Source organism: Suillus clintonianus (assembly GCF_016758775.1).
Source record: "Suillus clintonianus strain FC179 chromosome Unknown DEU56scaffold_47, whole genome shotgun sequence".
Taxonomy (NCBI): Eukaryota; Fungi; Basidiomycota; class Agaricomycetes; order Boletales; family Suillaceae; genus Suillus; species Suillus clintonianus.
Window position 1 is genome coordinate 180,216 of NW_024539271.1, and position 24,833 is coordinate 205,048.

Consider the following 24,833-nt stretch of genomic DNA (forward strand, 5'->3'; position numbering starts at 1 on the left):
AGTCAATTTGTAATTTTACGGCTGATCCAGCAGATAATAAACGGGAAAGCAAGTCTAGAGATAGAGTAACGAGGAGAGAAGAGTATGGAAATATAGTCAATTCGAACTTTGCAAATGTTCTGCAGGACATGATTATGGTGTTAGTAGCCAATGAAGCAAAACGAAGTCATAACGAAGTCCAGCAACAAGGCAAATATGTGTCATATGAAATCTGTGTAGAATCATAATCTTCAGTCAAATAACAAAGAACATGCCCATGGCGTGACCGACAGATCTTTATCACGAAGATGACACTGCCTCCTGCGTCCGACACTCGTGCCACGACGTGCCATGCGCGAGACAACTCAAATCGAATTGCGAGGCGTGATTGGGGATCACCAGTGTGTTGCCGGGGTAATACATGAGCGGGTGAAAATTAAGCGGGATCCAGAGGAGAAGCTGTCCTTCGGGACCGACAACCCATCCGTCCTCGTTCGCGGTGACAGAGGCTGGGGTGGAAGAGTCTTGGAGAAAGGAGGAGGCAGAATGAAGAGCGTGGGTTTTGTTAGGTGAAAGACATATTGCAGGCGCGGAAGGGTGGTTCTGGTTGAGAAATTCTATATCCCATACCCGGATGGTTTTGTCGTCTGACCCAGACACGATGTGTTTGCCATCGGGCGAGATTGCAACTGACTTAACGGAGTTAGTGTGCCCTCGGAAAGGGGCACCCACTGCCTCGCCAGTTGCCATATCCCACACCTGGATCGTCCTGTCATTTGAACCGGACACGATGTGATTTCCATCTGATGAGATTGCAACAGATCTAACGAAGGCAGTGTGGCCTTGGAGAGCACCCAATGGCTCGACAGTCCCCATATCCCACACCCGGATGGTGTCGCCTAAGCCAGACACGATGCGACGGCTATCCGGCGAGATTGCGACAGAGAGGACAGAAGCAGGGTAGCCTTGTATACGGGCACTCGAGGCCTTGCCAGTCCCCATATCCCACACCTGAATTTCGTCACCTGAACCAGACACTATGGAATTTCCGTCTGATGAAATTGCAACGGACCAAACCCGGTTAGAGTGCGATTCGAGAGGGTGACCCGATACCTCGCCAGCCTCCACATCCCACACCCGAACCGTCTGGTCATCTGAACCAGACACGATCCGGCGTCCATCCAGCGAGATTGCAACAGAGGTAATGGCCTTAGTGTGTCCTAGGAGAGGCGCACTCAATGCCTCGCCAGTCCCCATATCCCACATCCGGACGGTCTTGTCATCTGAACCGGAAACAATACGATGTCCATCTCCCGAGATTGCGACGGACAGAACCTCCCTAGAGTGTCCTTTGAGAGGGGCGGTCAAGGCCTTGCCAGTCCCCATATCCCACATCCGGACTGTCTTGTCACTTGAACCGGACACTATGCGCTTCCCATCCGGCGAGATTGCGACAGAGTTGACGGAGTCAGTGTGGCTTTGGAGGGCAGCAACCAATGCCTTGTCCGTAATCACGTCGGCATCCCACACCCGGATCGTCTCGTCAGCCGAACCAGACACTATGCGTTTTCCATCCTGCGAGATGGCAACAGACTGAACAAAGCTAGAGCTTTGGAGAGGGGATCCTAATGCTTCGCCAGTCTTCATATCCCACACTCGGATCGTCTGGTCTTTTGAACCGGACACGATGCGCTGTCCATCCGACGAGATTGTGACAGATTCAACAGAGGCAGTGTGACCTCGAAGAGGGGCACCAAATGCCTCGCGAGTCTTCATATCCCACACCCGGATCGTCTTGTCATCTGAACCGGACACAATGTGTTTCCCATCTGGTGAAATTGCAACAGACTGAACCCAGTGAGTGTGCCCTCGGAGAGGAACCCCTAATGCCTTGCCAGTTTTCAGATCCCACACCCTGATGGTCACGTCCCCTGAGCCGGACACAATATGATTTCCGTTCGGTGAGATTGCGACAGATGTAACAGGGCTAGTATGCCCTTTGAGAGGGGATCCTAATACCACGCCAGTTCCTATATCCCACACCCGGATTGTTTTGTCCTGAGAACCAGATACGATGTGATTTCCATTCGGCGAGATGGCGACAGACGTGACCCAGTTGGTGTGCCCTCGGAGGGGAGCAACCAATGCCTTGCCAGTTTCCGCATCCCACACCCGGATTGTCTTGTCCCATGAACCTGACACGATGCGATGGCCATCCCGCGAGAATGTCACAGATGTAACCACGAAAGCATGGCCTTGGAGAGGGGCACACAATGCCTCGCCAGTCTCCGTATCCCACACCTGGATCGTTCCGTCCTCTAAACCACACGCGATGCGTTTTCCGTCTGGCGACATTGCAACTGAGCAAACCCGGTGATTCGCGTGGAGTATCTTTTCCATCTGAGGCCAATTTACGACATGGCCAGCAACAACGCGCGGGGTGCAAGGAAAATTTGCGGCGAACCGGCGAAATATTCTCGACTGAGTTGGAGCGAAAGGCAGGGCGGAAAGGTATAAATGGGGAGTGCTGCGTAGAATGGTGGACGCGAAGGTTCGAACGAAGCGCAGCGTATCCCTGGCAGCGTCGCCGATATGCGTGTACTCGGCATCACCCTATGATCACCCCACCACTCATAAGAATCTATTACACGAAGAATAAACTTGAGACACGCACTGCAACCCATCCTACGATAGACAAGAGTGCGTCTACAGAGCCGCCGAGGCTTTTCATCAGAGACAGTGTTTCCAACCACCACAAGAGGCGCTCTCCATCGAAGAAAGCTTCGATTTCCTTGGCGAGTGTTGCTTCGAAGGATGCCGCTGCCACGTGAGTCCCCCAGAATCGACACGAGTATGATAGCTCGGCCGAAATGGACTTTTTTACTCGTTTCTCCAAGTCAGGGACAGCGGAATTAGGCAAGTACGAATTTTCCAAGGCGCAGATATTGAAGCGAAGTCCGCGCTTCGAGTCCATGACCCGAAGGGAGGCGAAGGCAAGGTCGCTCTGTACCGATGACGTATCAACGAAGAAGTCTTGGCTCCGCGATTTGTCTGTGAGGAAGTCGTAGAATGACGTGTGAAGGGGACGTATGGGAGTATGAGAATCCGAGGTGCCAGAGACAAGGGAGCCGAGCTTCCCCATCAGCAAGTTCACGTCGTACCGGTCATCTTTGCATGGGAAATACTGCCGCATTGCGTTCAACACAGTGATGGGAAGTGGTTCCGATGATGCAAGAATTTGACCCATGACAGACTGAAAGATAGGGATCGAATCCTGGTGCCTGAGCTTTGGCATGATATCTCCCAAGATGAGTTGGTACATCTCATCCAATAGATATACTCCTTTGGCGGACGTTTCAGAAATAGCGCGGAAAAGGGGCATCGGGCCCCGGCTCACGATGTTGGTGCTCTTAATATACTCGCAGGCCAGACGAGCCCATTCAAACAAGCCGTCGGATTTCTGAGCAAGTGTCTTGAAGTGCCCATCATCGAACGGACTGTCCGGGCCTGCTAGTTTGGTGGAGATGTAGAGCTGGATATCACGTTCTGCGGACACAGGCGAGATGTCATCCATGGAAACACGACGAACATGTGATGCAGTGCCCAGGGCTTCGCGAATATCCTCCAGTGGACGGGAAGTGATGATAATACGGAAGTGTGCTGGGATGTTGGATAGCTGGGAAGGAAAGGCGTTTGGCTCCCCAGCAAGCAGACGAAGAATTTGTTCCCGGGACTTTGCTGGGCCGCTCTCATCTAACGCATCGATCACCATCAGGACGGGTGCAGCCATGGCTTCTGACGCTGTGCTTGTTGGTCCTACAACTAATTCCCGCCATTGCCTTGTGAGGTCTGGGGTGCGTTTGAGTCCGTTCTTATCATGAACGGCTTGCGCCAAGGCTCGCCGCACGATAGGGTTGCAATCTGCCAAGTCGTTTGCGATGGTCCTGAATATCTTGTCCTGGCGGCGATCTGCTTCCTGCGTGCGATCGAAGCAGAAACACGACCCGAGACCGCCACGCTCAGTATGCCAGTTGGCGATCGTGTGGGCAACGGCTGATTTGCCCTTGCCTGCAGGGCCAGACAGCCATAAGACGCTTGGTACGCCCTCTTCGGTGCTGCCGATCCAATCCTTGATATCAGTCAAAAGGTCTTGTCGAGTATCTGGCAGACAACATTTAGACATGTCGACTCCGGTACCCGCTGCGCACTCCATGCCGATGAGGTCCAGACTCTCGGCTACGAATCATCAAATGTCAAATCATGCTCAACGAGACCTGAAAATCAACACTTACCCATGCGGTGGACCGTGACAACGGTGTCTCGAACGGCTCGATCCCGGAATTGCTGCATGAGGCTGTCGAAAACATTGTTGTAGCTCTTGATCGTGGTATCCGTTTCGTCGAAAATGTTCTTTCCGAGCCTTATCCCTGTGCAAGAGACATTGAGTGTCAGGAGAAGAAGCGGCGGGATCGACTCACAGGCGCTCTTCGTCTCAGAGTAATGGCTGATAAAATCAGCACATTCCAGTGTTTGCTGGGCTATCTTCCCATATACCGCCAGCATGGATTTCAACTTGGGCAATTCCTCCTCTTCCGTGATGAAGGTGTAGACTTCAGAGAGCTTTGAGAGCAGACGGGAGACGGCGTCATCGCGGTCTGCCTGATCGAGAATCATCTGTGATGAATGACTGCGTGAACTTCTCAAGGTAATAATATTAAAAGAAATTCACCTTGGACGCGCAAGTGAAGATGCTCAATGCCACCTTCGCGTAGGGATGGACCTACATATGAGTATTAGTTGCGTACAACACAGAGATAGATGCCCGTACGTCGGCAATGCCATTAGCAATGGAGTTGAACACCTTCAAGGGTCCAAGCAACGCGGAGAATGAGTCGACCGTATCGGAAACAGACTGTAAGTTGTTGGCCGCTGAAGATGTATGTTGGGCAATTGTTGTGACATGGCCAATGCCTGCGACACCTGTTTGGGCATGCGCGAGCGTTTCTATCACAAGTTTCACATCAGGCGGCGATTCTGCCTGGTTACAGGCATTATTATATTATCGAAAGAGGGAGACAAGGCTGCTCAAACTCACCTTGGTAATGCCTAGATTTAAAGACTGGTCGTGATTTGGTTCGAGAGTGCGAGCAATGGGTGGTGAAGGATCCTGCAGCAATAATTAGCAGCAATCATCGCACACGGGCGTGCACGGAGTTAAGATTTCACACACCTTGATTGACTCGAGGGGCTGGATATCCTGTGGAGTGGAAATTGCAGCCGTGGTTTCAGGGTTGGGAGAACGTCGAGCGCTGGAAGCAGAACGGTTGGTGAACTTGCCGATGAACTTGGAAATCCGGCAGCGAGATGCAGTCCTCGAAGACGGGAGAGAGGACGGCTGTATTAATTAGAAACAAAATGTGGTTATAAAGACGAAAGTCCATACATCACTGGTTATCCTCCTGCCTCTCCCCCCTGACAAATCAGAGTCTGAACGACATAGTTTCAACCGACTCAAGCGTTTCTTCCAAGGAGGATTATTTTCAGTCATAGGTTGGAAGGACGAGGTTGAATATGAGATTTTTTGGTGCAAAAGGGAACGAGGAAGGTGGTGGATAGCACGCAGGGTGAACAGGCGGCTGTCGCATGTTCGCGCAGAGGATATTTATACAAACGACGAACACGCGTTCGGAAGCGCCCACTATCGATTGGCTGGACTGATATATCGTCGATATGCATGGAATGTTATCGATGGCTGAGGTGGGTTGATCGGACAAAAGGACGGCATCGAGAAACCTGACCGTTGTTGGGTGCAAAGCGCCGGTGGAGTGGTACTCATGCTGCGCAGTATGGCAAGGACAAAGGTCCCGGTCATTCACCAGCTGCAGGTACTATACTAGTAGTATAGACTATAGCAAGTACTAACAAACGGCTTGACGTGAACATGAACGTGGTCACGTGCAGCTCGTCTCGAGATCTTGAGAAAACGCGTATGAACTTTAACAAACTTCGTCACTCACCAACAAATCTCCTCGAATTATGGACCTAGGTGCCTCGTGTCGACTCCCATCTACCGATAAAGGCTTCTTCGCATCATCCTTGGAATCAATTCTTTCACGGGGTTACATACCCCGTCTTCGTTCAACGCAATTCCCTTCCCTTCCTATTGACTTCCCCGCGTATACTTCACTCCCCCGTAGTCGATCATCCCGTTCTCTCTATTCGTTTCCTCTCATTATCACATTCGACCACCTCCCGATTCTATCACCGAATACCAGCCCCATCTTATTCATGTGCTCATCCTTATCAAGCCCCTTCATTCCCTTCGTGCAGCCGCCAAACAAACACTTCCACGTGTTCTCCCAGTTCCTTGCTGATGGTCACGGCGTAGATTGAGAAGCATAAGGCAGTATGCGAGAAGACGGATGCCAGCGGGGAGTGCAGCGGCCATCCCAACTGAGACTACACTGTGATAACTTAGATGATGAAAATTCGGCTGGCGAATACATGGATCATGGTGAGTCGATGCTCATTATTAGTCTCTTTGCGCTACAGACTTCAGATCCAGTTCTCTCTTCCGGACCTGTACCCTGCCACGGTCTGTATACCAATAATATCTTTTCATTCTTCTTCTCAGCCGTCGAACTTAGTCGCTCGTGGAGATGACGGAGAGAACATCTTTGATCACCATTTCCTCCGTTGATCATCTCGAGTCTAAACTCTCAATTTCATGGAGCCCACAGTCCTCTATTGTTCTGCAGGTACGTTCCCCTCTTCCAATTCATTCCGTACACAGACATATTAACACAACCCCCAGTCAAATAAGTCCCAATCAACGACCTCACCCCTCCCCTCTCCCGCACCGAAATCCCCATCAGGGTCCAACCTAACACTCCTGAACATGGTGCGTCCCGCCTACCACTCTGAACTTGCCCTCCATCTCCTCAACCCACACTTGCAACGCTTATCACTCTCCATGAAGTACTACCTTCCGCCTTTCGACAAACTCTCCAGCCACGGTAGGAACTTCTCCTGTGCTCTGTATTGGACCGTTTATCTTTCCAATCAGCATTCTCAAGACACGATTCCACCACACAAAGTCTCTGCCCAACGACATCTACCAAGGAGTGGGCATATTTAATGCCACCATCACGTATTGCACGTATTTTATAGGTTCAATACATGCAGCTTTCAATCTAACTATTGATTATGCTGTTTATCCACCCAAGATGTGACTTGCGAGATAAATCCAACTCCAGCCGTGCGCCACGGCGTGCCATGCACAACAAACCTCAAAGAGAATAGAGGTGTTGCGAGTCGTGCTGGATATCGACAATAAATTAATTTGTTTAGTAATTGACAAACTACAGATTCAACACCCGAATAGCGCACGAGCTTTTCTATCTGGCAACATTACGACAGAGTGAACAGCAGTCCCTACGCTCAGAGAGAACAACTCGCCAGTGCGTGTCCTAGACCCGCAGTCTGCCTCAACGCTGATCGCCTGTCATCAAGGTATCATATGGACAGGCATACCTTGGACGCAGGAATCGGGATGCTCAATGCTCAATATTTGTATAGGCTGGGCCTACGCATCATAGTCAGTCACATACGACCTTGAGAGGGAAACATCCACATGCACAGTATAAATAGCGACAATGTTAATCGTGGACAACATGTTGGTCGCATCGAAAGTCAACACAACAATTCCCAGCCCAATATCATTGTCAAGTCCTGTTTCCATTTGAGACTACCGCTTCGTGTAGGCATGTTTGTGTTGAGCTCAGTTATTTGATTCTGACATTTCTACCTCCAGCTTCTAACAAGGGGCAGAATCAAGGGACAGAATTCCAGCACCACGAAGCGTGAGTGAAAGCTTCATGTAGTTACTGGCGAGCCTGTTTATACAAGAACTATCATCGTGCTTTCAATGCTTACAAGTCGTCTTTCGCACCACATTCAATCTGATCACTACCTCCCTAGTTTCATTATCGAACGTGAAGGTCACTGTTGCCAGTCACTTGACACGCTTGCTTCTGGAATGTGTTTGGTTATGTGGGTAGCAGATGAGCATCGTCGAATGTGACGTGTGGCTGAGGATGGGCCAGAGCCAGGGTATTGACTGGTGTGAGTGATGGGGAGCAGAACCTTGCCAGCTTGATCGTGACCGCTGCATTAATCACAGGTACCTAGAACATGTTTACTCACAGATAGCATTGAACGCGATCCTGAGACATGCTGAACGGACGCTTGATCAGCGTTACAGCGGAAGCCGCACACGACGAGTTGGTGCGAATGAGAGGAAGAGTTTATGCGCTTGCACCAGTCTACTCCACTTTTTGGCATGAGTTCAACCTGAAGATGCCAACAATGAGGGTAGTGCACACAACCGAAATCGATGAGTCCATATCACAGAACCGTTTTTTGCAGATGACACGTTCTTCCAGAACTTTCTATGCACGCACTACCTTGCTGTGATACTTTTCCCATTCTGGTGTCATGGTGCAGTACCGCACGACCTGTGCAGATGGTTTGTGGTGGAACAGCGGCCAAATCCTGCCGTATCACCAGCAAATGCCACGAAGTCCGTGTGTTCAGGAACTCATCTTTGGGGATATCCTATCATGAATATGTACCACCCGCGTAGTGCGTGATGACTCACTGGTAGATTGATAACCGTCATCGTCTCAGTATCTTCTCTCATTGCTCGGAAGGAAGGCAGGGAATAGAAGCTCGATCCCATTGGTGTTCAACGGTCACTTACCAGCAGGCTCATGGACACTTCTCCATTCAGTCGGCTACATGCATGAGCACAGAGTCAGCATATTCTGGTAATGTCAGACGTAGTCTGTACAGAAGTTATAAATCATTGTTTGCAGGTAGATGAGTGTACATTGAGCTGACTACAAATGTGAGCCCCGCCATCATGAACGTTACTGGTTGCGCGTTCCAGGTGGAGTTGTTCAATACGCTCCAAGCGTCTTCGCCGCGGCAAAGGTATCCTCAGCCTGCCATAAGACCAGCATGAGTAGGAGCAAAAGTACACTTTGCACGAATGCAGTACGTCTGAGAACGAACCAATGTCAACTAATTCGAACCATGTGCTGTTTAGGCTGTGTCCTGCGATATGGCAGGCTACTCTATAGGCGGACGTCGAGTGTCGTCGTCTTTCCTGTATTCTGGTAATTTGGAGCAGCAAGACGTTGTAAGTCTCAGATTATCAAACCAAGAACGAGAGATGAGATGATCCACGTTACAGTAAACTCGCGTAAGGACTACGACTTCAACCACTGGTGGCGTATGAATGGGTCTTGACATATGAAAGGAAAAGAACTGCCATAAAAACTATGTGACATCGATTGAGCGGCGTAAATGGTCTTCCCCGGAACGTAGTTGTTGTGACTGACTGCGAAGCTGGAGACGATCGACAAGGTCCTTGATATTATCCTAGTAGAGTCGAAGTTGTTGTAGCAACATACGCCGCACTGCGCAGACTCTGAGAAAATTTATGAATACCAGGATCTGAGGAAGAGTTGATTTGAACTTGACGTGAACGCGGTCACGTGCAACGCGTCTTGTGTGTGTCTTAGTCATGTACGTTTAATTCTGTGTAATTTTACTACTTCTCCCTATGCGATGACCTCCCGAGTCGCAGAAGACCAACGCTCCTGTGAACAATTTGAATGCGGTCGCGTGCAGAGTGTCTCGATGTGATTGTCTACTACACTTCCTGCATGGCTTTCTCAGGCTCGTGTACGTTCTACTATATTCCACTCATTCATTGCATCTACTAACAATAGTTCAATATCCTACGTTCTCTCTTTGTCCCTTCTCTTCTCCGCATACCAACTGCAACACCTCCCGATATCGCAGAAGAGCAGCACAATCCTCTTCACGCCTTTGTAAGTTTGAGCCCCTCCTCCTTTCCCTTAGCATTCATTACGATGATGAGCTTTTTGGTCCGGCTCATCGGTATGCAGAATCGTACTGACCAGCTATACAGATCCTGTTTCCCCTTGACCCTCATTCCCGATGCTCGCTCGCCATCTGCACTCTATCCTTCCCACATTCGTAAGTCTGCATGTCCCTCTTCAAGTTCATTTCGCTGACCCAAAACTAGTCTCATTGCTGAACGACGTCAGCAGGCGCCGCCGTAGGTTCACAATCAGTTAGTGATCACCCTTCCTCCGTCACATTTTTAGAGCGCGGAGAAGACGACTAGCATTCTTGATTCACTCATGGTACTTGCATGGCTCGATTTCTAGGTTCTTGATGCCCATCATGTCGAAGGGATTATATTGCCCCCCATCATCAAGGAGGTTGGGTAACTCATATTTGGCTTTCTGATCTTTGGTTTCTTTCGTTCTCATGTATTCACACATCTTGAACGCGCCGTCCAATCGTTTTCGCATTCAAATCTGACGTGTCTTGGCACTTGATCGTAAAGCACAGGTCTTCCCTCATTCATTCGCTAGTAAAACCCGAACGTTGCATGTACGAAGCACATGTTTATTTCTACATGTGATGGTTGTCGTCATTCCCGTCGTCTTCCGTCGTTCAGCCTCAAAGTCTAAAGACGTGGATTCTCAATTCAAAAACGATCTTAACTGGTACCAAAGTGATACCGTTTATGGTCCATTGCGCCGCTTCTTGCAGGCGTGATCGCGTCCCATATTCGTTTGATTGTTTCTGACCCATTAACGTGCAGTCGGACCAAATCACTTATACCTTATGCCCCGAGGAAGATTTGATTGAATCATTAATGTATTTGGGAAATGCAGGCTTGCGTCTGCAATTCTTACCTTGCGGGCCCGCAGTTGAATTCTGTGTGAAAGCTCCTCATATTTGTTTTTTTCTTCGACAAGCAACGTGCAGTCCGCGTGGCTGTACAGTGCGAGAGTTCAGGGTATAATCAGTGTACGTGTTGGCACCTCCCACATTTGAGAGATGCACATGAACGCGTGAATGGGGCGATTCACGCGCAATCAATTGATACATATGACAGTACTATATGGCTGGATATAAATGTCTGGGATCGCGAGGAAAACTGGCAAGAAAGGAGATGCGGGTAGTGGCACGGTACCAAAACATCTAAGATAAAAATCTAGCCATATGACGCAGCTCACCTGTACAGCCGTTGCTTGTCACCGAAACCCCTTCCACTACGCTCCCTCGTTGATGTCTGCCCCCCGCTTGGTGAACGTCATCTAGTAAGTATAGCTCAGGATAATAATAGAATCATATCTGTCGATGACAAATTTCATTCTAGTCATCTTCAGCTATCCCCGTCTTTCGCATTCTTCAATGTGCCGTCCAAACGTGTAGGTATCATTTATCTTCCTTTTTCATAACTGACGTGTCCTCGTCTCCCATCGATATCATCGACATCCTCCATCCCAACAAAATGTGGTTTCGGACGTCAGCAACAATTCAACAGCCATCCAACCCAATACCATCATCAGTAAATTCTCACATTGCTTGATTGCCTTTTCCGTCACTTGTCCCACTTATTTTCCCACGGAAGGACGGACAAGCTGCGCACAAGGACAGGTAATGTCCACTTGTCACAAGCTGCACAAGCTCGGAAAGTAGACCCCTTCCTCTTGTTTCACCTTTTTTTGTACTTATTTTACCTTTTTCCACCCTTGCTCAAGAGAATGGACTGCGGCGCAAGTAGTAGCAAGTAGACACAAGCATGTGACCTTATTTCTCCTTATTAAAATTGCGTGTACTTGAATTCACACTCGGTTTGAGAAAACATGACGAAAACAATGCATTTAAAGCTAGACAAGCAGACAAGCTAATTAAACGGTACACAGAAAAGTAAGATACAGGCAAAAAAGGGCAAGCAAGTATAAAACAAGTACTGCCAAGTATGATTAAGTGCAAGGTCATAATATGGAGCGAAAAATGAGAAATTGAGATGCGGCGTGACGAAGGGGATGCATGACGACAATATTAATATCAGTAGCGGTGGTGATGACAAGACAGCACATGAAGAATGAGGGTGCATAGTAGTAGAGTAGTAGTAGTACTGATAACAAATAATAGTCAGCCGCGAGCTAGACTATAAAATGAAGGACAGCGCACCACTTGCATCTAGCAGATGAGAGCGCGCTCATCCTGAGATTCCTCGCCGTTCATGTCCGTTGGCATGCCAGACCTCTTCATGGCAATGCTCAGTGCGAGCTCCGAGATCTCGAGAAGGACCGACTCTGGCTGATGTTCGATAGCGGCTAAGTAAGACCGGGTGATCTGGCCATAATTGGCATCTGAAAACGCCAGTGGAATAGTGCTGTCCTTGCCTGTGGATTTGTTATGTGCCTGGGGAGCTTTGCCTCTGCCTCTGCGGGTGGTGTCAATGTCGCTCAAGATCATGCGTCCCTCGGCCAAAAGCTTGACAGCGTGTTCGACCTGAAACGCGGAGAATGAGCCAGCTATATGAGCAGATAAAAAAAACACACTGCTGCCGTGACAAGAGAAAGAATGCCTTTCCCCAGGCCTGAATTAGTATCCAGCGTCAAGTCGATGGCATTAAGCGAAGAAGTCATGTGGTGCACAAGGACCTGCAAGATAAGATCAGACTTGAATGGGTACAACCTCTCTCCGTCGTCTGTTATTTCCCCATACAAGAAGGCATAGTCCTTAATGAGGGTGCGTGAAAAGTCTTGGCGGTCCTCATCAGTAGTGAGATCGTCCTGATAGATCAGGAAGAGTGCGTATACAATGAGGGCAGACTGGGAGAGGGCGTTGTGCCAATCCGACAACCGCTGGAGACTCTAATAAAAAAAATCAATCAGATTTCAGTAGCATCCAAAAAAGCACCTACCACAGAGATAACGGGCCCATCAACAGTGACCGTGTGTTGAATTTTACCCTTGTAGACGCCATTCCAGACTGACTGCAGGACATGGCATAAATCTATGTCAGTAATGGTCCATACTTCTTCGAGATCGCCAACACAGCGAAGGACAGTCGGGACGAACTCTCTCTTCCACTTGTTTCCCGTCGAATATCCATCAGGAAGGTGGCGCGTCCTGTAGAGAGAACGACGGAGGACCTCCACTGGTGGCTTTGTTGCCTTGGATGACGCAGCGCTGGTACAAGGGGTAGCGGTCTGAGTGTCTGGAATGGAGGACTTCAGCCGCTTTGCTGCAGGGGCTTTGAGTGTGGCAGTGACGCCAGTCTTACATATCATAGTCAGTAAAATGTTAGCATACTAATGAGGAATGAGAAGCCTACCGCAGACGTCAGCCGGTGCAGAGATACTGGTTCAGTAGGTTCGGTCTTGACTCGGATAATGGCATCGGGCCTCTCCACAAATTCAACTTCAGATGATGGTGTCATTAAGTCGTCGTCTGCATCAAGATATGCCAGTTTCCACTTTTGACTTGCTGGCTGCAAGCCGAAGTCCGCTAAAACAGGGCGACGAGAGTTGGGTTTCTGTGCGAGGGGTGGGGGCTCGAGGTCAGATTCACGGGCTGAAGAATGTAGCTCAGAGTCGGAATCGGAATTGTAGTCTACTAGGGAGGTAGGCAGTGTAAAATCGGCCGCGATGGGATCTGCCCCAAAGTTGTCGTCGATATCTGAATGCATGCCAGTGAGGAAGTCGTTGTCGATATCTGAATGCATGAGGAAGTCATTGTTGAAATTTTCGATGGCATCGAACTGATCAGGTACCGGGATTGCGTCGTGATGTGCAACATTCAGAGGCACCACCTTCTCAAAGGCCTTGGAACTAATTTGAATACCCTGTGGTGGGGTTAAAATTGCATTGAATTAGAATATAAATGGGATTAGACTCACCGTAAATCCTTGGTTCGTAAAAGCTGTTGAGGGCTCGTCGTCATCAAACTCGTCATCTGCAAACAGACTTGAGTAAGTAGACCCTGTGTGGCCTTCGGCATCAGGAGTACTGATGGGTGTGAGTGGGGGTGCGCTGTTGCTACTCATAGTGCTCCCCTTTGTGAGTTTAGAAAGGGGAGCGGAGCTGGATATGTTGGACCGCTGGATGGAAGACATGCCAGTAGATGGATTTGCCTTGGAGGCTGGCCCAGATATGGTGGCCGGAATAGTTGACCTCCAACCTGGGATACGTCCAGCGAGTGCAAATTTTTTGGGGCTTTTAGCATCATCATTGAGTATTGAAAGATTGAAGAAAAAAAGTGCGGTTTCAGTCAGAAGGAGCTTCATTGTGACTGTTAAGGTAAGACACTCACATATCAGACGTGTTATCTCCATCACGTGCCTTTGTTATCGTTGATCCATTGATACTGATACCAGCGTCTACAACTGCTTGAATCGCATCCCTCACTACCTGCTTGAATTTTTTTTTCCCCCTGGTTGCCCCTGGCACTGGCATGTTCAACTCTTCACCACTCGCAGGGTGTTCCACATTAGCACTGGCTGCTACCTTTCTACCTCCACACCCACCACCAGCCTTGCCTTTGGTGGCAACAACCTTATCAGCAGCGATTTCTGCGCCTGCCCCAGGCTTCCCGAGATCTGTGGTTAATGTTGAGGTCTCTGTGGCCTTTGCACCCTTTTTGCAGCTCGTGCGCTGTCATGCATGGTATGCAGTCCATACCATGACATGTGTGTTATACAAAAGATAAGGAAGGTTTACCCTACCATATCACCAAGTGATTCTATCATTTTTCATTGATTCATCAGTCTGTTTCTGAAGTCTCATGTCTCGTGTTTCATTTCTCGTATCATACACGGGGATTTCTATGAATTTCTATTTTATTCTGTAACCTTCTCTTTCTTTCCATTTTCCTTGGCTTATTCATCAGACTTTCTCACTAGCTGACTGATCATGTTTGTAATCAGGTCATGTGACTGGGAAATGAGGTGATTTGTAAGGATTCAAGCCTGACTCATCATGTTTTGTCACTGATTTATCATGGTTTGTAAGATAACAGTGTATTTATAATCTTCTTAGTAAATAGGATGACTCAGCTCACCAAAAGGCTTGGTTTGTAAGCACACCTTACCAATCCATGAGATGACTCATACCTTTGATTCATCATGCTTTGTAAGATAACAGTGTATTTATAATGTACTTAGTAAAAAGGCTGACTCAGCACACCAAATGGTAGGATTTGTAAGCACATTCTTACCAATCCATGTGATGAATCATGCTTAGTAATCTGGCCTCCAAAAAGGTATAAAAGGAGCCCATTTTACACCCATGCAAAATATAGCTTCCCACTTTACACATAAGTGCAGGCCATTGGTGCCTTGAAGACATTGATAACTTCCCACTTTAAACCTAATTCACTAATCTGAGAGTGAGATTCAGGCAAGACATGGTCAAAGTGCAGGCAAACCAAGTGCCTTGAAGTAAGACTAAGACAAAACTTATACTCTAAACCTATCCCACTAACTGAGAGTGAGATCAAGGCAAGACATAGTAAGGGTGCAAGTACTATCATTTTCAACAAAGTAATTTTAGGTTAAAGAGCCCACAGGGAGGCTATCCAGAATAACCAAGTTACTCATCACTACTCTACTGAGCCAAGCTCTACATATATTTATCAAGGACATCTCTCTTTTACAGGAAGAGAAATACGAGACAGGAGAACACGACAAAGTTGAGACATACTTTCATAGGTTGAGACATGACCTATTAGGGTGAAACATACCTATCATTTTTCATACACAACAAAATCACAGAAATCAGTCCATATAGTTTCTTCAGACAAAAAGGTAACTTGTTTACTCTTTGACCACCCACAAACAACACGTTATCAACCGAGAAGTAGAAAATCCGTTGACCATGAACTTGAGGAGCTGGCAACTTCTAGTCTTATCTAAGTGTAGTTGTGATTGTCACTACATTTTACACTGATTTCACATAAGACCCTCAAGTAAGAAGACAGCGCGGGGACGCTTGGGCTTAGGTGCATCAACACGTGCAGCATCTTCATCTGCCTGCAAAGTAGCAATACGCTGATAACCTTCCTGAACAGCGGCTTCACTTGCCTCCATTTCCTCTTTTTCACGCTGGTCATCAGCAGCTTTCTGAGCAACGGTACGTCTTTTTACACGACCCGCAGTCACAATGTGTCCGGGATGTTGAGTAGCATTTTTAGCACGAGTCGCCATACGGTTTGGAACTGTGGTAGACTGGGACATTATGCTGATGAAGGGCTTGGGAGGCTGAAGAAAGTCAAAGGCGGTGGGTTACGAGTACGAGACAAAGGTGAGTTTTGTCATGTCTTCAAAATTTGTAGCCAAAGCTGACTCTGAATAATACATTGACCCTACTAGTAAATGTAATGTACTAGTCTTGGGGCATCAATATCACCGGCAATTTCTCGGCGCAACATCATCCACCCCCCGCATTCACCAAAGCCTTGCTGGTGCGGTGATATCAATATTTACCAACACTTTTCCAACGAGGAGACACCAATATTCACCAGCGCTTTTCCGGTCCAGTGAGTATCATCAATATTTACCAAAGCTTTTCCGGTCCAATGTGGGGATCAATATTCACCAAAACCTTTCCAACGCAGAGACATCAAATGTTTACCAAGACTTTTCCAACGAAGAGACATCAATGTTTACCAAGACTTTTCCGGTCCAGTGAGTAGTATCAATATTTACCAGAACCTTTCCAACGCAGATACATCAATGTTTACTAAAACTTTTCCAACGCAGATACATCAATGTTTACTAAGACTTTTCCGGTCCAAGTGAGTAGTATCAATATTTACCAACACTTTTCCGGTCCAATGTGGGGATCAATATTCACCAAAACCTTTCCATTCCAGTGGCTATTCATACCTTTCTTATGCGGCACGCATTTCCTTCACAACGGCGCTGGTTGGGCATATGTAATTATAGGTGAGTCTAGATTTAATCTTAGTGGTGGGCGCCAAATATTTAATTTGTTGGCCTTCGAAATTCTTAGGTATCTTACATCCCAACAGTCCAGCCTGGATTCACGGTACTACCCAATACTATGCCTAGTATCCGCCCTACTCACAACATCTTTCAGCTTGAATGTCAATTTGCCGGCTGTACACGCTGGTTTCAAAACCGTTCAGGCCGCACTCAACATATGGGTGCAGTCCGCCCAAATCACAATGTTGCGCCTGCTTTAGGACCGCCCCATGAGGATCTTCCCCTACCGCACCAGTTACCATCTCCACCTCCTAACGTTTCACCTCCCCCACCAGACTTCTCGCCTCCCCCACCAGACTTCTCACCACCACCTCCAGACTTCTCGCCGCCACCTCCAGACTTCTCGCCGCCACCTCTCTCACCGCCGCCACAGCCTGTTCCAATGGCTGGTGACGAGGATCCAAACCCCCCAGAGGCAGAGTTCACAGATGCAAGTGGGCGATACTATCGCACGTACCACTCGCTCCTCAATGGTACGTTCCAGTCTGTTGTTTTGTTCCTTCCAACTTAAGTATGATCTCAGGACGACCATGCACAGCCGACGGTGTGTTTCTGCCACCCGGCGTGCCACCAACTCTTCCACCACCAAAGTCTCCTCACGATTGGAGCCCGTATCGCAACGACATAGAATTTGCGACGACGGAATTCATGTTCAAGCAGTGTCATATGTCTCATGCGGCTTCGGATTTCCTGTTCGATTTAATGGCCGTGACGCTGGCAAAACACGACGACTCCCCTCCGTTCGCAGATCACAAGGATCTGCACAAGGTCATTGATGCCACAGAACTTGGCGATGTCCCCTGGCAATGTCTCTCAGTTCAATACGCGGGGGAACGCCCTGAGGACAATGTCCCACCATGGATGGACAGAGAGTACGAAGTTTGGTATAGGGACCCCCGCTCAATGGCGCATAATATGCTAGCAAACCCTACCTACAAGGGTGAGATTGACTATGCGCCGTTTCGAGAGTACGACACGTCGGATAACACGCGCCGATGGAAAGATTTCATGTCTGGAGACTGGGCATGGCAGCAGGCTGTGAGTATTTGATCTGTTGTTATATCTTGGGCTTAACTAACGTCTTGTCAGGACGACATATCGAACGATCACAACACGCATGGCTCGATGTTCGTTCCCATCGTTCTCGGTAGCGACAAGACCACCGTCTCTGTGGGTACAGGCAACAACGCGTACTATCCATTGTATGCATCAATCGGTAATGTACATAACAATGTGCGGCGCGCACACCGCGATGCTCTCGTTATCATTGGCTTCCTCTCTATACCCAAAAGTAAGTGTCATCATTTGAATTCTCATTGCTTCTTCATCTAATCTATTCTACAGCTAATAGGAAATATACTCATGACGACACTTTCGTACCTTTCATCGCCAGTTGTTCCACCGCTCGCTCTCCCTAATTCTCGCCAGTCTCAAGCCTGCGATGACCGATTACGAGGTCGTGCGCTGTCCAGACGGTCATTTTCGACGCGCCATATACGGTCTGGGACCCTACATAGCAGACTACGAGGAGCAACTGGTGCTATCCTGCACCGTCAAAAATTGGTGCCCGAAGTGAGTATTTGAACTTGCAATCACCCGCACTCACTATCAACTTTTACTGACTATTATTGTAGATGTCTCACGATTCGAACAAACCTTGATGGCGGCGGTATGCATCGCTGTCGGGAACACACCGACCTCATGATACACGAGAACGTCCATTCAGACACGTTATGGCACGAGTATGGTATCATTAGCGTTGTCGTCGTGAGTGGAACCACCTGCTCTCTAATTACATACTAATCTATTTTATGCAGCCATTCACAAACGACTTCCCCCGGGCCGATATTTATAAATTGCTGTCCTTTGATCTCCTCCACCAACTGATCAAAGGCGCTTTCAAGGACCATCTCGTGGACTGGGTAGTAAAGTACCTTAGAATCACACACAGGACCAAACGAGGAGACGAGATCATGAGCGACATAGATCGCAGGTACGTGACATCTAATTAATTTAATGATATTGTCTAATGAAAAGTCAGAATTGCTGCTGTAGCATCGTTTGCTGGCCTCCAGCGATTCCCTGAAGGCCGCGACTTCAAACAGTGGACGGGTGACGACTCAAAATCACTCATGAAGGTATTCCTTCCGGCTATCGAAGGCCACGTACCTCGAGATATGGTGCGTGCATTTCGCGCACTATTAGAATTTTGCTATCTCGTTCGGCGCAACGTCGTCACTGAAGGTACCATGCTTCAAATTCAAGATTCGTTGGTTCGGTTTCACCACTACTGCCAGATATTCGAAACCACGGGCACAGTCCCTCACTTCTCGCTCCCTCGCCAGCACTCAATGTGCCATTATGCAGACATGATCCGACTCTATGGCGCCCCGAACGGATTATGTTCGTCGATCACGGAATCCAAGCATATCAAAGCTGTGAAAAATCCCTGGCGGTGGTCCAGCAGGAACAACGCCCTCGGTCAAATGCTTTTGACCAACCAACGCCTCGACAAGCTCGCAGCGTCTCGTGTAGACTTCGCGACACGAGGGATGCTCGTTGGCTCAGTGTTATCACGAGCTGTGGCCGCTCTTGGTAAGTGCTTCCATATCTACTTGTCTTCTCGCATACTTATTTACAGTTGTAGGGCATGAAGATCAACCACCGGCGCTGGCAGGTGCTCCTCCTGTTGTACTGCCAACAGAAGACGGCATTGACGACGGTGAAGCTGTTGATGGTCCGACTGTACTTGCTGATGTGCAGCTTGCAAAGACCCCCCGTGAGTGATATTGCGATATAATTGTTCTCAATACTCACCACGATTTTCACAGAACGTAAACGGGCACGGACGGTAGCAGAATTAGCAGTGGAGGTTGATGTACCACACCTCCAATGCCTCATCCGATACTTCTTATTCTCTCAACTCTTGCCTAATGATCCCCAAGACCCCGAAGATGTACCTGCCGCTAGCTGCCCTCGACATGAGGGCAAACTCCACGTCTTCAATTCTGCTGCTGCAACGTTCTATGCCCCCAGTGATCCGAGCGGTGTTGGCGGCATGCGACGTGAACAGATTCGCGCGTGTCCACTCTGGCGGAATGTCTACGCCCATAACGACTGTGTATTCATTAACACCGATCCAGGCGCTGAAGGGATGCGAGGACTTGAAGTTGCAAGAATCAAGTCCTTCTTTTCATTCAAACATGACTGGGAATTATATCCCTGCGCTCTCGTTCAGTGGTTTGACAAGGTCGGCGACTGCGCTGACGAGGACACTGGCATGTGGATAGTGCGTCCCAGTGTTCATGACGACGACTCCCCAAACCTCGCCGTGATTTATATTGACACAGTCTACCGCGCAGCACATCTAATCCCTGTCTATGGTTCTGATTTCATTCCCAATTCCCTCAAGTATTATCACTCCTATGATGCTTTCCGCTCGTTCTACGTTAACAAATACGCCGATCACCACGCCTTCGAGATAGCATCATGACCGCTGCGCAGCCTACTACTTCGTAGCACGGTATCATTGACTACACAATTTTATACTTGCCGACTTTGTCGTTCATCAGTTACTTTTCATGTTTGTGTGTTCGACTTGTGCTTTTATAATACTTTTCGGCTTTTGTGCAACATCCGCCTCCTTGGTAACTTGGCACAAGTGAACAAGTGAAATTAAGTCTCAATTTTTGAAACAAGCGAGCACAAGAATTGTGCGAATTTACTGATGATTGTCAAGTCCTGTTTGACCGCTTCGTGAAGGTGCGTTTGTGTTTGGCCTGATTATTTGATTCTGACGCTGCTGTCTCTAGCTTCTAATCAGGACCAAATTACTGATCCCTTCCATCTGTAGCACATCTAGAAATGCGGGCTATTCCATCAGTAAACTGGTGAGACTCAGATATTCCCAGCCGAGGTGGTTCTTACCTGTATATTGTGATACAAAGTAATATAAAGTAATGTAAAGTGATGTAAAGCAATATATGGGTCCGAACTGATCCTGAATTGGGGCGATTACATTGCTTTAGATTGCTTTATATTACTTTGTATCGTAATATACAGGTAAGAAGCATTGGGCTTACAAAATCTGACAATATCAAGTAATATCTAAGTCTCACCGGTTTACTGATGTCCTGCCTCGCAGGCCCGCAGTTCACCATCTGCCAACAATAGCTCGTTTACCTCACCTTTCCATCCACAGGCAACATTCTCAGCCGATTGAGGATGGACTCGAGAATTCTGGGAACGCATGCCCTAGTGAATGGCTTACCTCCTCCGTGTAACCCATGTTGTTTTGCAGCAGGACCACATACCACTGATGTAAGTAGGTCGTCTTTCACTGCTGCTTCTAGTTGTAGTGTACGGGGGCTAATGCTATGCTTGCAGGGATAAGTATCATTCACATTATAGGTACGAGGACGAGCCAATCCCGTCGCAATTTCCCTTCCCAAAGTTTTTACTGTCTAGACGTGATGTAGATCTGTCGTAGCGTGCCCTCACACCAATCGAATACGTCAGCTACCCTGCTATGCCACTGCCCCCGTTATCGGGATCGAAAGCTCACTTGGTCATGACACGTTGCTACACCACTAACCTTTGAAGTGGGCATGACTAAACATCATGACGGAGAGCCTGTGTGTTTCAAAGATATGTGTGACGGTGATTGGTCTCATCTCGCAGCTCTGCACTCTGTCTTAACGTATCTTATTACAACCACTATTTTCTTACAGGAATGAAATCTAAGCGCTGGTCGACGCCCAAAGTACACCATCCTACTTGACACATTTTTGTCGTCGCCTTCTGCTCAGAAACAGTCTCCTGTGCGCTTCACTTCCTCCCCGACCCCCACCGTCTAGCTCTCCCTCCCACCCTGCTTGAGGTGTGCGCACATCGTGAGCGAGTTGTTCAACAATAATCATGGGAGAGGCTGATTGCGGACCAGCAGACGGCCGCACTTGCCCTAAGCTACTCGAGAGTAATATCTATCCAGCGTCGTATAGGTGACATCTATGACTGTTGGGAGTGCGTTAAAGAAGTTGGTGAGCAATTTGTTCAGACGAGGGTAGAAATGGTGAGAATGATACTGATTACAAAATGACCATCCTCGAGAGACATTGTTAAATTTCAAGTCAATTTGTAATTTTATCGTTGATCTAGGAGATACTAAACGGGAGAGCGAGCCTAGAGATATAGTGACCATGGGGAGAAGAGTATGGAAGTGTAATCAATTCGGACTTTGCGAGCGTTCTACAGTACATGGTCGTGGAGTAAGTAGCAAATGAAGCAGAACAACGTCGTAACGAACGGTACCACAACAAGGCAAACATGTGTTGTACGAAATCTGTGTAGAATCACGAACATCAGTCAATTAACAAAGCACATGCCCATGGAGTGACTGACAGATCTTTATCACGAAGATGACGCTACGTCCTGTGTCCGACACTCATGCCAAGACGTGCCGTGTGCAAGGCAACTTAAGTCCAACTGCAAGGCGTTGTTGGGTATCACCAGCGTGTTGCCTGGGGCATACATCACCGGATGGAAATTGAGTGGAATCCAGAGAAGAAGCCGTCCTTCGGGACCTACAACCCATCCCTCCTCGTTCGGACCATAAGGGGATAGTGTTTCTTCGAGAAAGGAGGAGGCGGAATGAAGAGCGTGGGTTGAGTTAGGTGAAAAACACATTGCAGGTGTGGAAGGGTGGTTCCGGTTGAGAAATTCTATATCCCATACCCGGATGGTGTTGTCGGATGACCCAGACACTATGTGTTTGCCATCGGGCGAGATTGCAACAGAAAAAACAGAATCAGTGTGCCCTCGGAAAGGGGCACCCACTGCCTCGCCAGTTGCCATCTCCCACACCTGGATCGTCGTGTCACTTGAACCGGACACGACAGGCTATACTGTCAGATTGAAGCATAAAAGTGTACAATTAGACACAGGCCTTGATGCAAAAAATGTCTAGTTCTCTGACATGTGTAGGTTGATGCTTCAAGGTTTCTCACGATGCATAATATGTTTGAGCTGGGATCCACCAAGGATTCACTGGCTACTACCTTTTCTAGTATATGCTTCCATACTTCTTCTACAGCTTCTAAATTCCTGGCTTCTCCAGGACCTATTGATTATTCCCACACCCCGCATTTTTGCACCTACTGTGGGAATTACCCCACAACACCAAAAACATCGCCCATTTTGGGAATCTCCACAATATCAATTATTCCCACACCCTTCCCACCTCATTACAGCTTCACCACTACACTACAATAGATCCCCTCTTGTATCTAAGTAGTAGTTTGGTATATATGTGTATAATATTATATAATAAACCACTTTTTTTATTTATTTGTGTGATAGGTTCCCCTCTAGAGTCCTTTCAAAATGATGTAGGATATAAAACATTTTCGCACTTTTGCTCCTTTGATAGGGAAGTGTTCTAGGGCATTCAGAACATGTCTAGGAGTGTATATGAAGAGATTCCCCTACCTTTTTGAGCCCCTGAAGCGCCCTACATCAATAGATATTGCATATGTGCAGGAAAACACACAATATGGTCCCATTTGTTTATTTCTAGGTGGGTAAACTTGGAAACATGATCCCCAGCATCTATTTAACAATAGGAAAAATGTATCAGGAGATCAGGACCATAGGACAAGACCTTATTGCATAGTGTACTCCCCCTCTCCGAGTGGTTTTCCCCTTGTGAAAATTTTTCTTGTAGGACCAGATCTCAAAGAGGGTAGGGGGACTATTTCTATGTATATCCTCAGTAGATACATCATATAACTAGCCCATGACACCTACAGGATCCTTCTATAGGAACAACAACTTGACACATTACAATTATGACATTTCTGATGTGGTTTACCATCCTACTCTTACACAAATCATCTAAGCTGCTCAGAGACAATCATTTTCCAATGTATATATGTTTATTATGCTAAGGATCAGTAAGATCTATGGCATAAACTTGGGATCTGAGGTAAAGGGGGTCTTTCTACTGATAAGAAGCTCATATAGTAATACAGAGTGTCATCAGTGATCGGACACCTGGGATACCTCACCTATATACCCCTTATAACAGCCCTAAAGTTTTAGAATGATCCATCCAGGATTGACTGATTGACAAGCAAAATAACATATGTGTGAAATGTCACAATTGACATCTTTTCACACAAAGTCACATTTGTATATCACATAGGTCGAAGATTTTATTAAAAATGTGTAGGATATATAGTAGACTACCTAAGGAACCTATAGTACATACTTCCCTGATGGTAGACTGTTGGTGGAGGGACACAGGATACAGGTAGAAGGATACATCCTTATGGCTCATGATCCTAAAAGTCCGATACATCCTATATTGTAGTTATCCACTGTACAGGATACATCTGTTCTGTATAGTAATACATCATTCAACCACTGTAGGACAATGACTATCTAGGGATATCTCGCCGGAGTGGGCATCTAGATCTCGGCGACGTGCCTTAGGTGTTAGTGTTTCGAAGCCGCATGGAAAAAAAGGTAGTCAGCCTACCAGTATTGGTGACATGCATTTGAATGCTGCCGGCACACGGCCATCGCCCGAACCTTCGAGCTCGCTGTCACGCACAGCGAGCTCGAGCATCTGTTCTGGGACCACCAAAGAAAAGGGGACCTTCATAGTAGTATTATGAATACATGTTGAATATGATTCCAATCAGTACTACAGGCACAGATGTGTGTATACTAGTCATTAAATACTACTATTTGATATGGCTTGGTTTCGGCACTGCATTCCCTCCCATTTAGCTGCGGGAAGGCGGAGGAGGTGATGGCCCGGCATGGAAGAAGGCAAGTGGCTGTTGGGTGGGTATAGGAAGGCCTGTGGTTGTAAGGCGGATGCAGCGTGATAGATAGTGGGCGACAAACGAATGTCGTGATAGATGGTATGAAGCAGCGGCAGG

At 47.7% G+C, this 24,833-nt stretch overlaps 6 protein-coding genes across 6 annotated transcripts; 3 read left to right on the forward strand and 3 right to left on the reverse strand.

Annotated features, from left to right (window-relative positions):
• Positions 1 to 279: 279 nt before the first annotated feature.
• DEU56DRAFT_888838 (WD40-repeat-containing domain protein) lies at positions 280 to 921 on the reverse strand (the record flags this gene model as incomplete). The annotated part of the gene is made up of 1 exon (XM_041356254.1): positions 280 to 921. Exon 1 carries the CDS (start codon positions 853 to 855, stop codon positions 280 to 282), a length of 576 nt encoding a protein of 191 aa, XP_041207294.1. The 5' UTR covers positions 856 to 921.
• A 5,035-nt stretch (positions 922 to 5,956) lies between these two features.
• On the forward strand, positions 5,957 to 7,310 carry DEU56DRAFT_902144 (uncharacterized protein). The gene is made up of 4 exons (XM_041356587.1): positions 5,957 to 6,493; positions 6,516 to 6,574; positions 6,627 to 6,737; positions 6,794 to 7,310. Exons 1-4 carry the CDS (start codon positions 6,388 to 6,390, stop codon positions 7,115 to 7,117), a joined length of 600 nt encoding a protein of 199 aa, XP_041207295.1. The 5' UTR covers positions 5,957 to 6,387; the 3' UTR covers positions 7,118 to 7,310.
• A 1,690-nt stretch (positions 7,311 to 9,000) lies between these two features.
• Positions 9,001 to 10,241, forward strand: DEU56DRAFT_913874 (uncharacterized protein; the record flags this gene model as incomplete). Its single annotated transcript, XM_041357569.1, has 7 exons — positions 9,001 to 9,036; positions 9,089 to 9,181; positions 9,777 to 9,878; positions 9,929 to 9,948; positions 9,980 to 10,047; positions 10,097 to 10,113; positions 10,179 to 10,241. The coding sequence occupies 7 exons, from the start codon at positions 9,001 to 9,003 to the stop codon at positions 10,239 to 10,241; spliced, it is 399 nt and encodes a 132-aa protein (XP_041207296.1).
• Positions 10,242 to 12,075: 1,834 nt separating this feature from the next.
• Positions 12,076 to 12,390, reverse strand: DEU56DRAFT_738943 (uncharacterized protein; the record flags this gene model as incomplete). The annotated part of the gene is made up of 1 exon (XM_041348690.1): positions 12,076 to 12,390. A coding segment is annotated over one exon (315 nt), but the record flags the coding sequence as incomplete, so codon positions are not given.
• A 4,555-nt stretch (positions 12,391 to 16,945) lies between these two features.
• On the forward strand, positions 16,946 to 20,380 carry DEU56DRAFT_913876 (uncharacterized protein; the record flags this gene model as incomplete). The annotated part of the gene is made up of 10 exons (XM_041357570.1): positions 16,946 to 17,360; positions 17,411 to 17,925; positions 17,977 to 18,178; positions 18,239 to 18,263; positions 18,316 to 18,459; positions 18,522 to 18,654; positions 18,705 to 18,880; positions 18,929 to 19,482; positions 19,535 to 19,666; positions 19,719 to 20,380. The coding sequence occupies 10 exons, from the start codon at positions 16,946 to 16,948 to the stop codon at positions 20,378 to 20,380; spliced, it is 2,958 nt and encodes a 985-aa protein (XP_041207298.1).
• Positions 20,381 to 22,270: 1,890 nt separating this feature from the next.
• DEU56DRAFT_950551 (WD40-repeat-containing domain protein) lies at positions 22,271 to 24,550 on the reverse strand (the record flags this gene model as incomplete). Its single annotated transcript, XM_041359132.1, has 2 exons — positions 22,271 to 22,785; positions 24,425 to 24,550. The coding sequence occupies 2 exons, from the start codon at positions 24,548 to 24,550 to the stop codon at positions 22,297 to 22,299; spliced, it is 615 nt and encodes a 204-aa protein (XP_041207299.1). The 3' UTR covers positions 22,271 to 22,296.
• Positions 24,551 to 24,833: the final 283 nt, after the last annotated feature.

Coding starts and splice junctions, on each gene's coding strand:
- DEU56DRAFT_902144 (XM_041356587.1), top strand. CDS start 6,388: ATGCGAGAAGACGGATGCCAGCGGGGAGTGCAGCGGCCATCCCAACTG. Junction 6,575..6,626: donor CGGACCTGTACCCTGCCACG/GTCTGTATACCA, acceptor CGTCGAACTTAG/TCGCTCGTGGAGATGACGGA. Junction 6,738..6,793: donor AGTCCTCTATTGTTCTGCAG/GTACGTTCCCCT, acceptor CACAACCCCCAG/TCAAATAAGTCCCAATCAAC.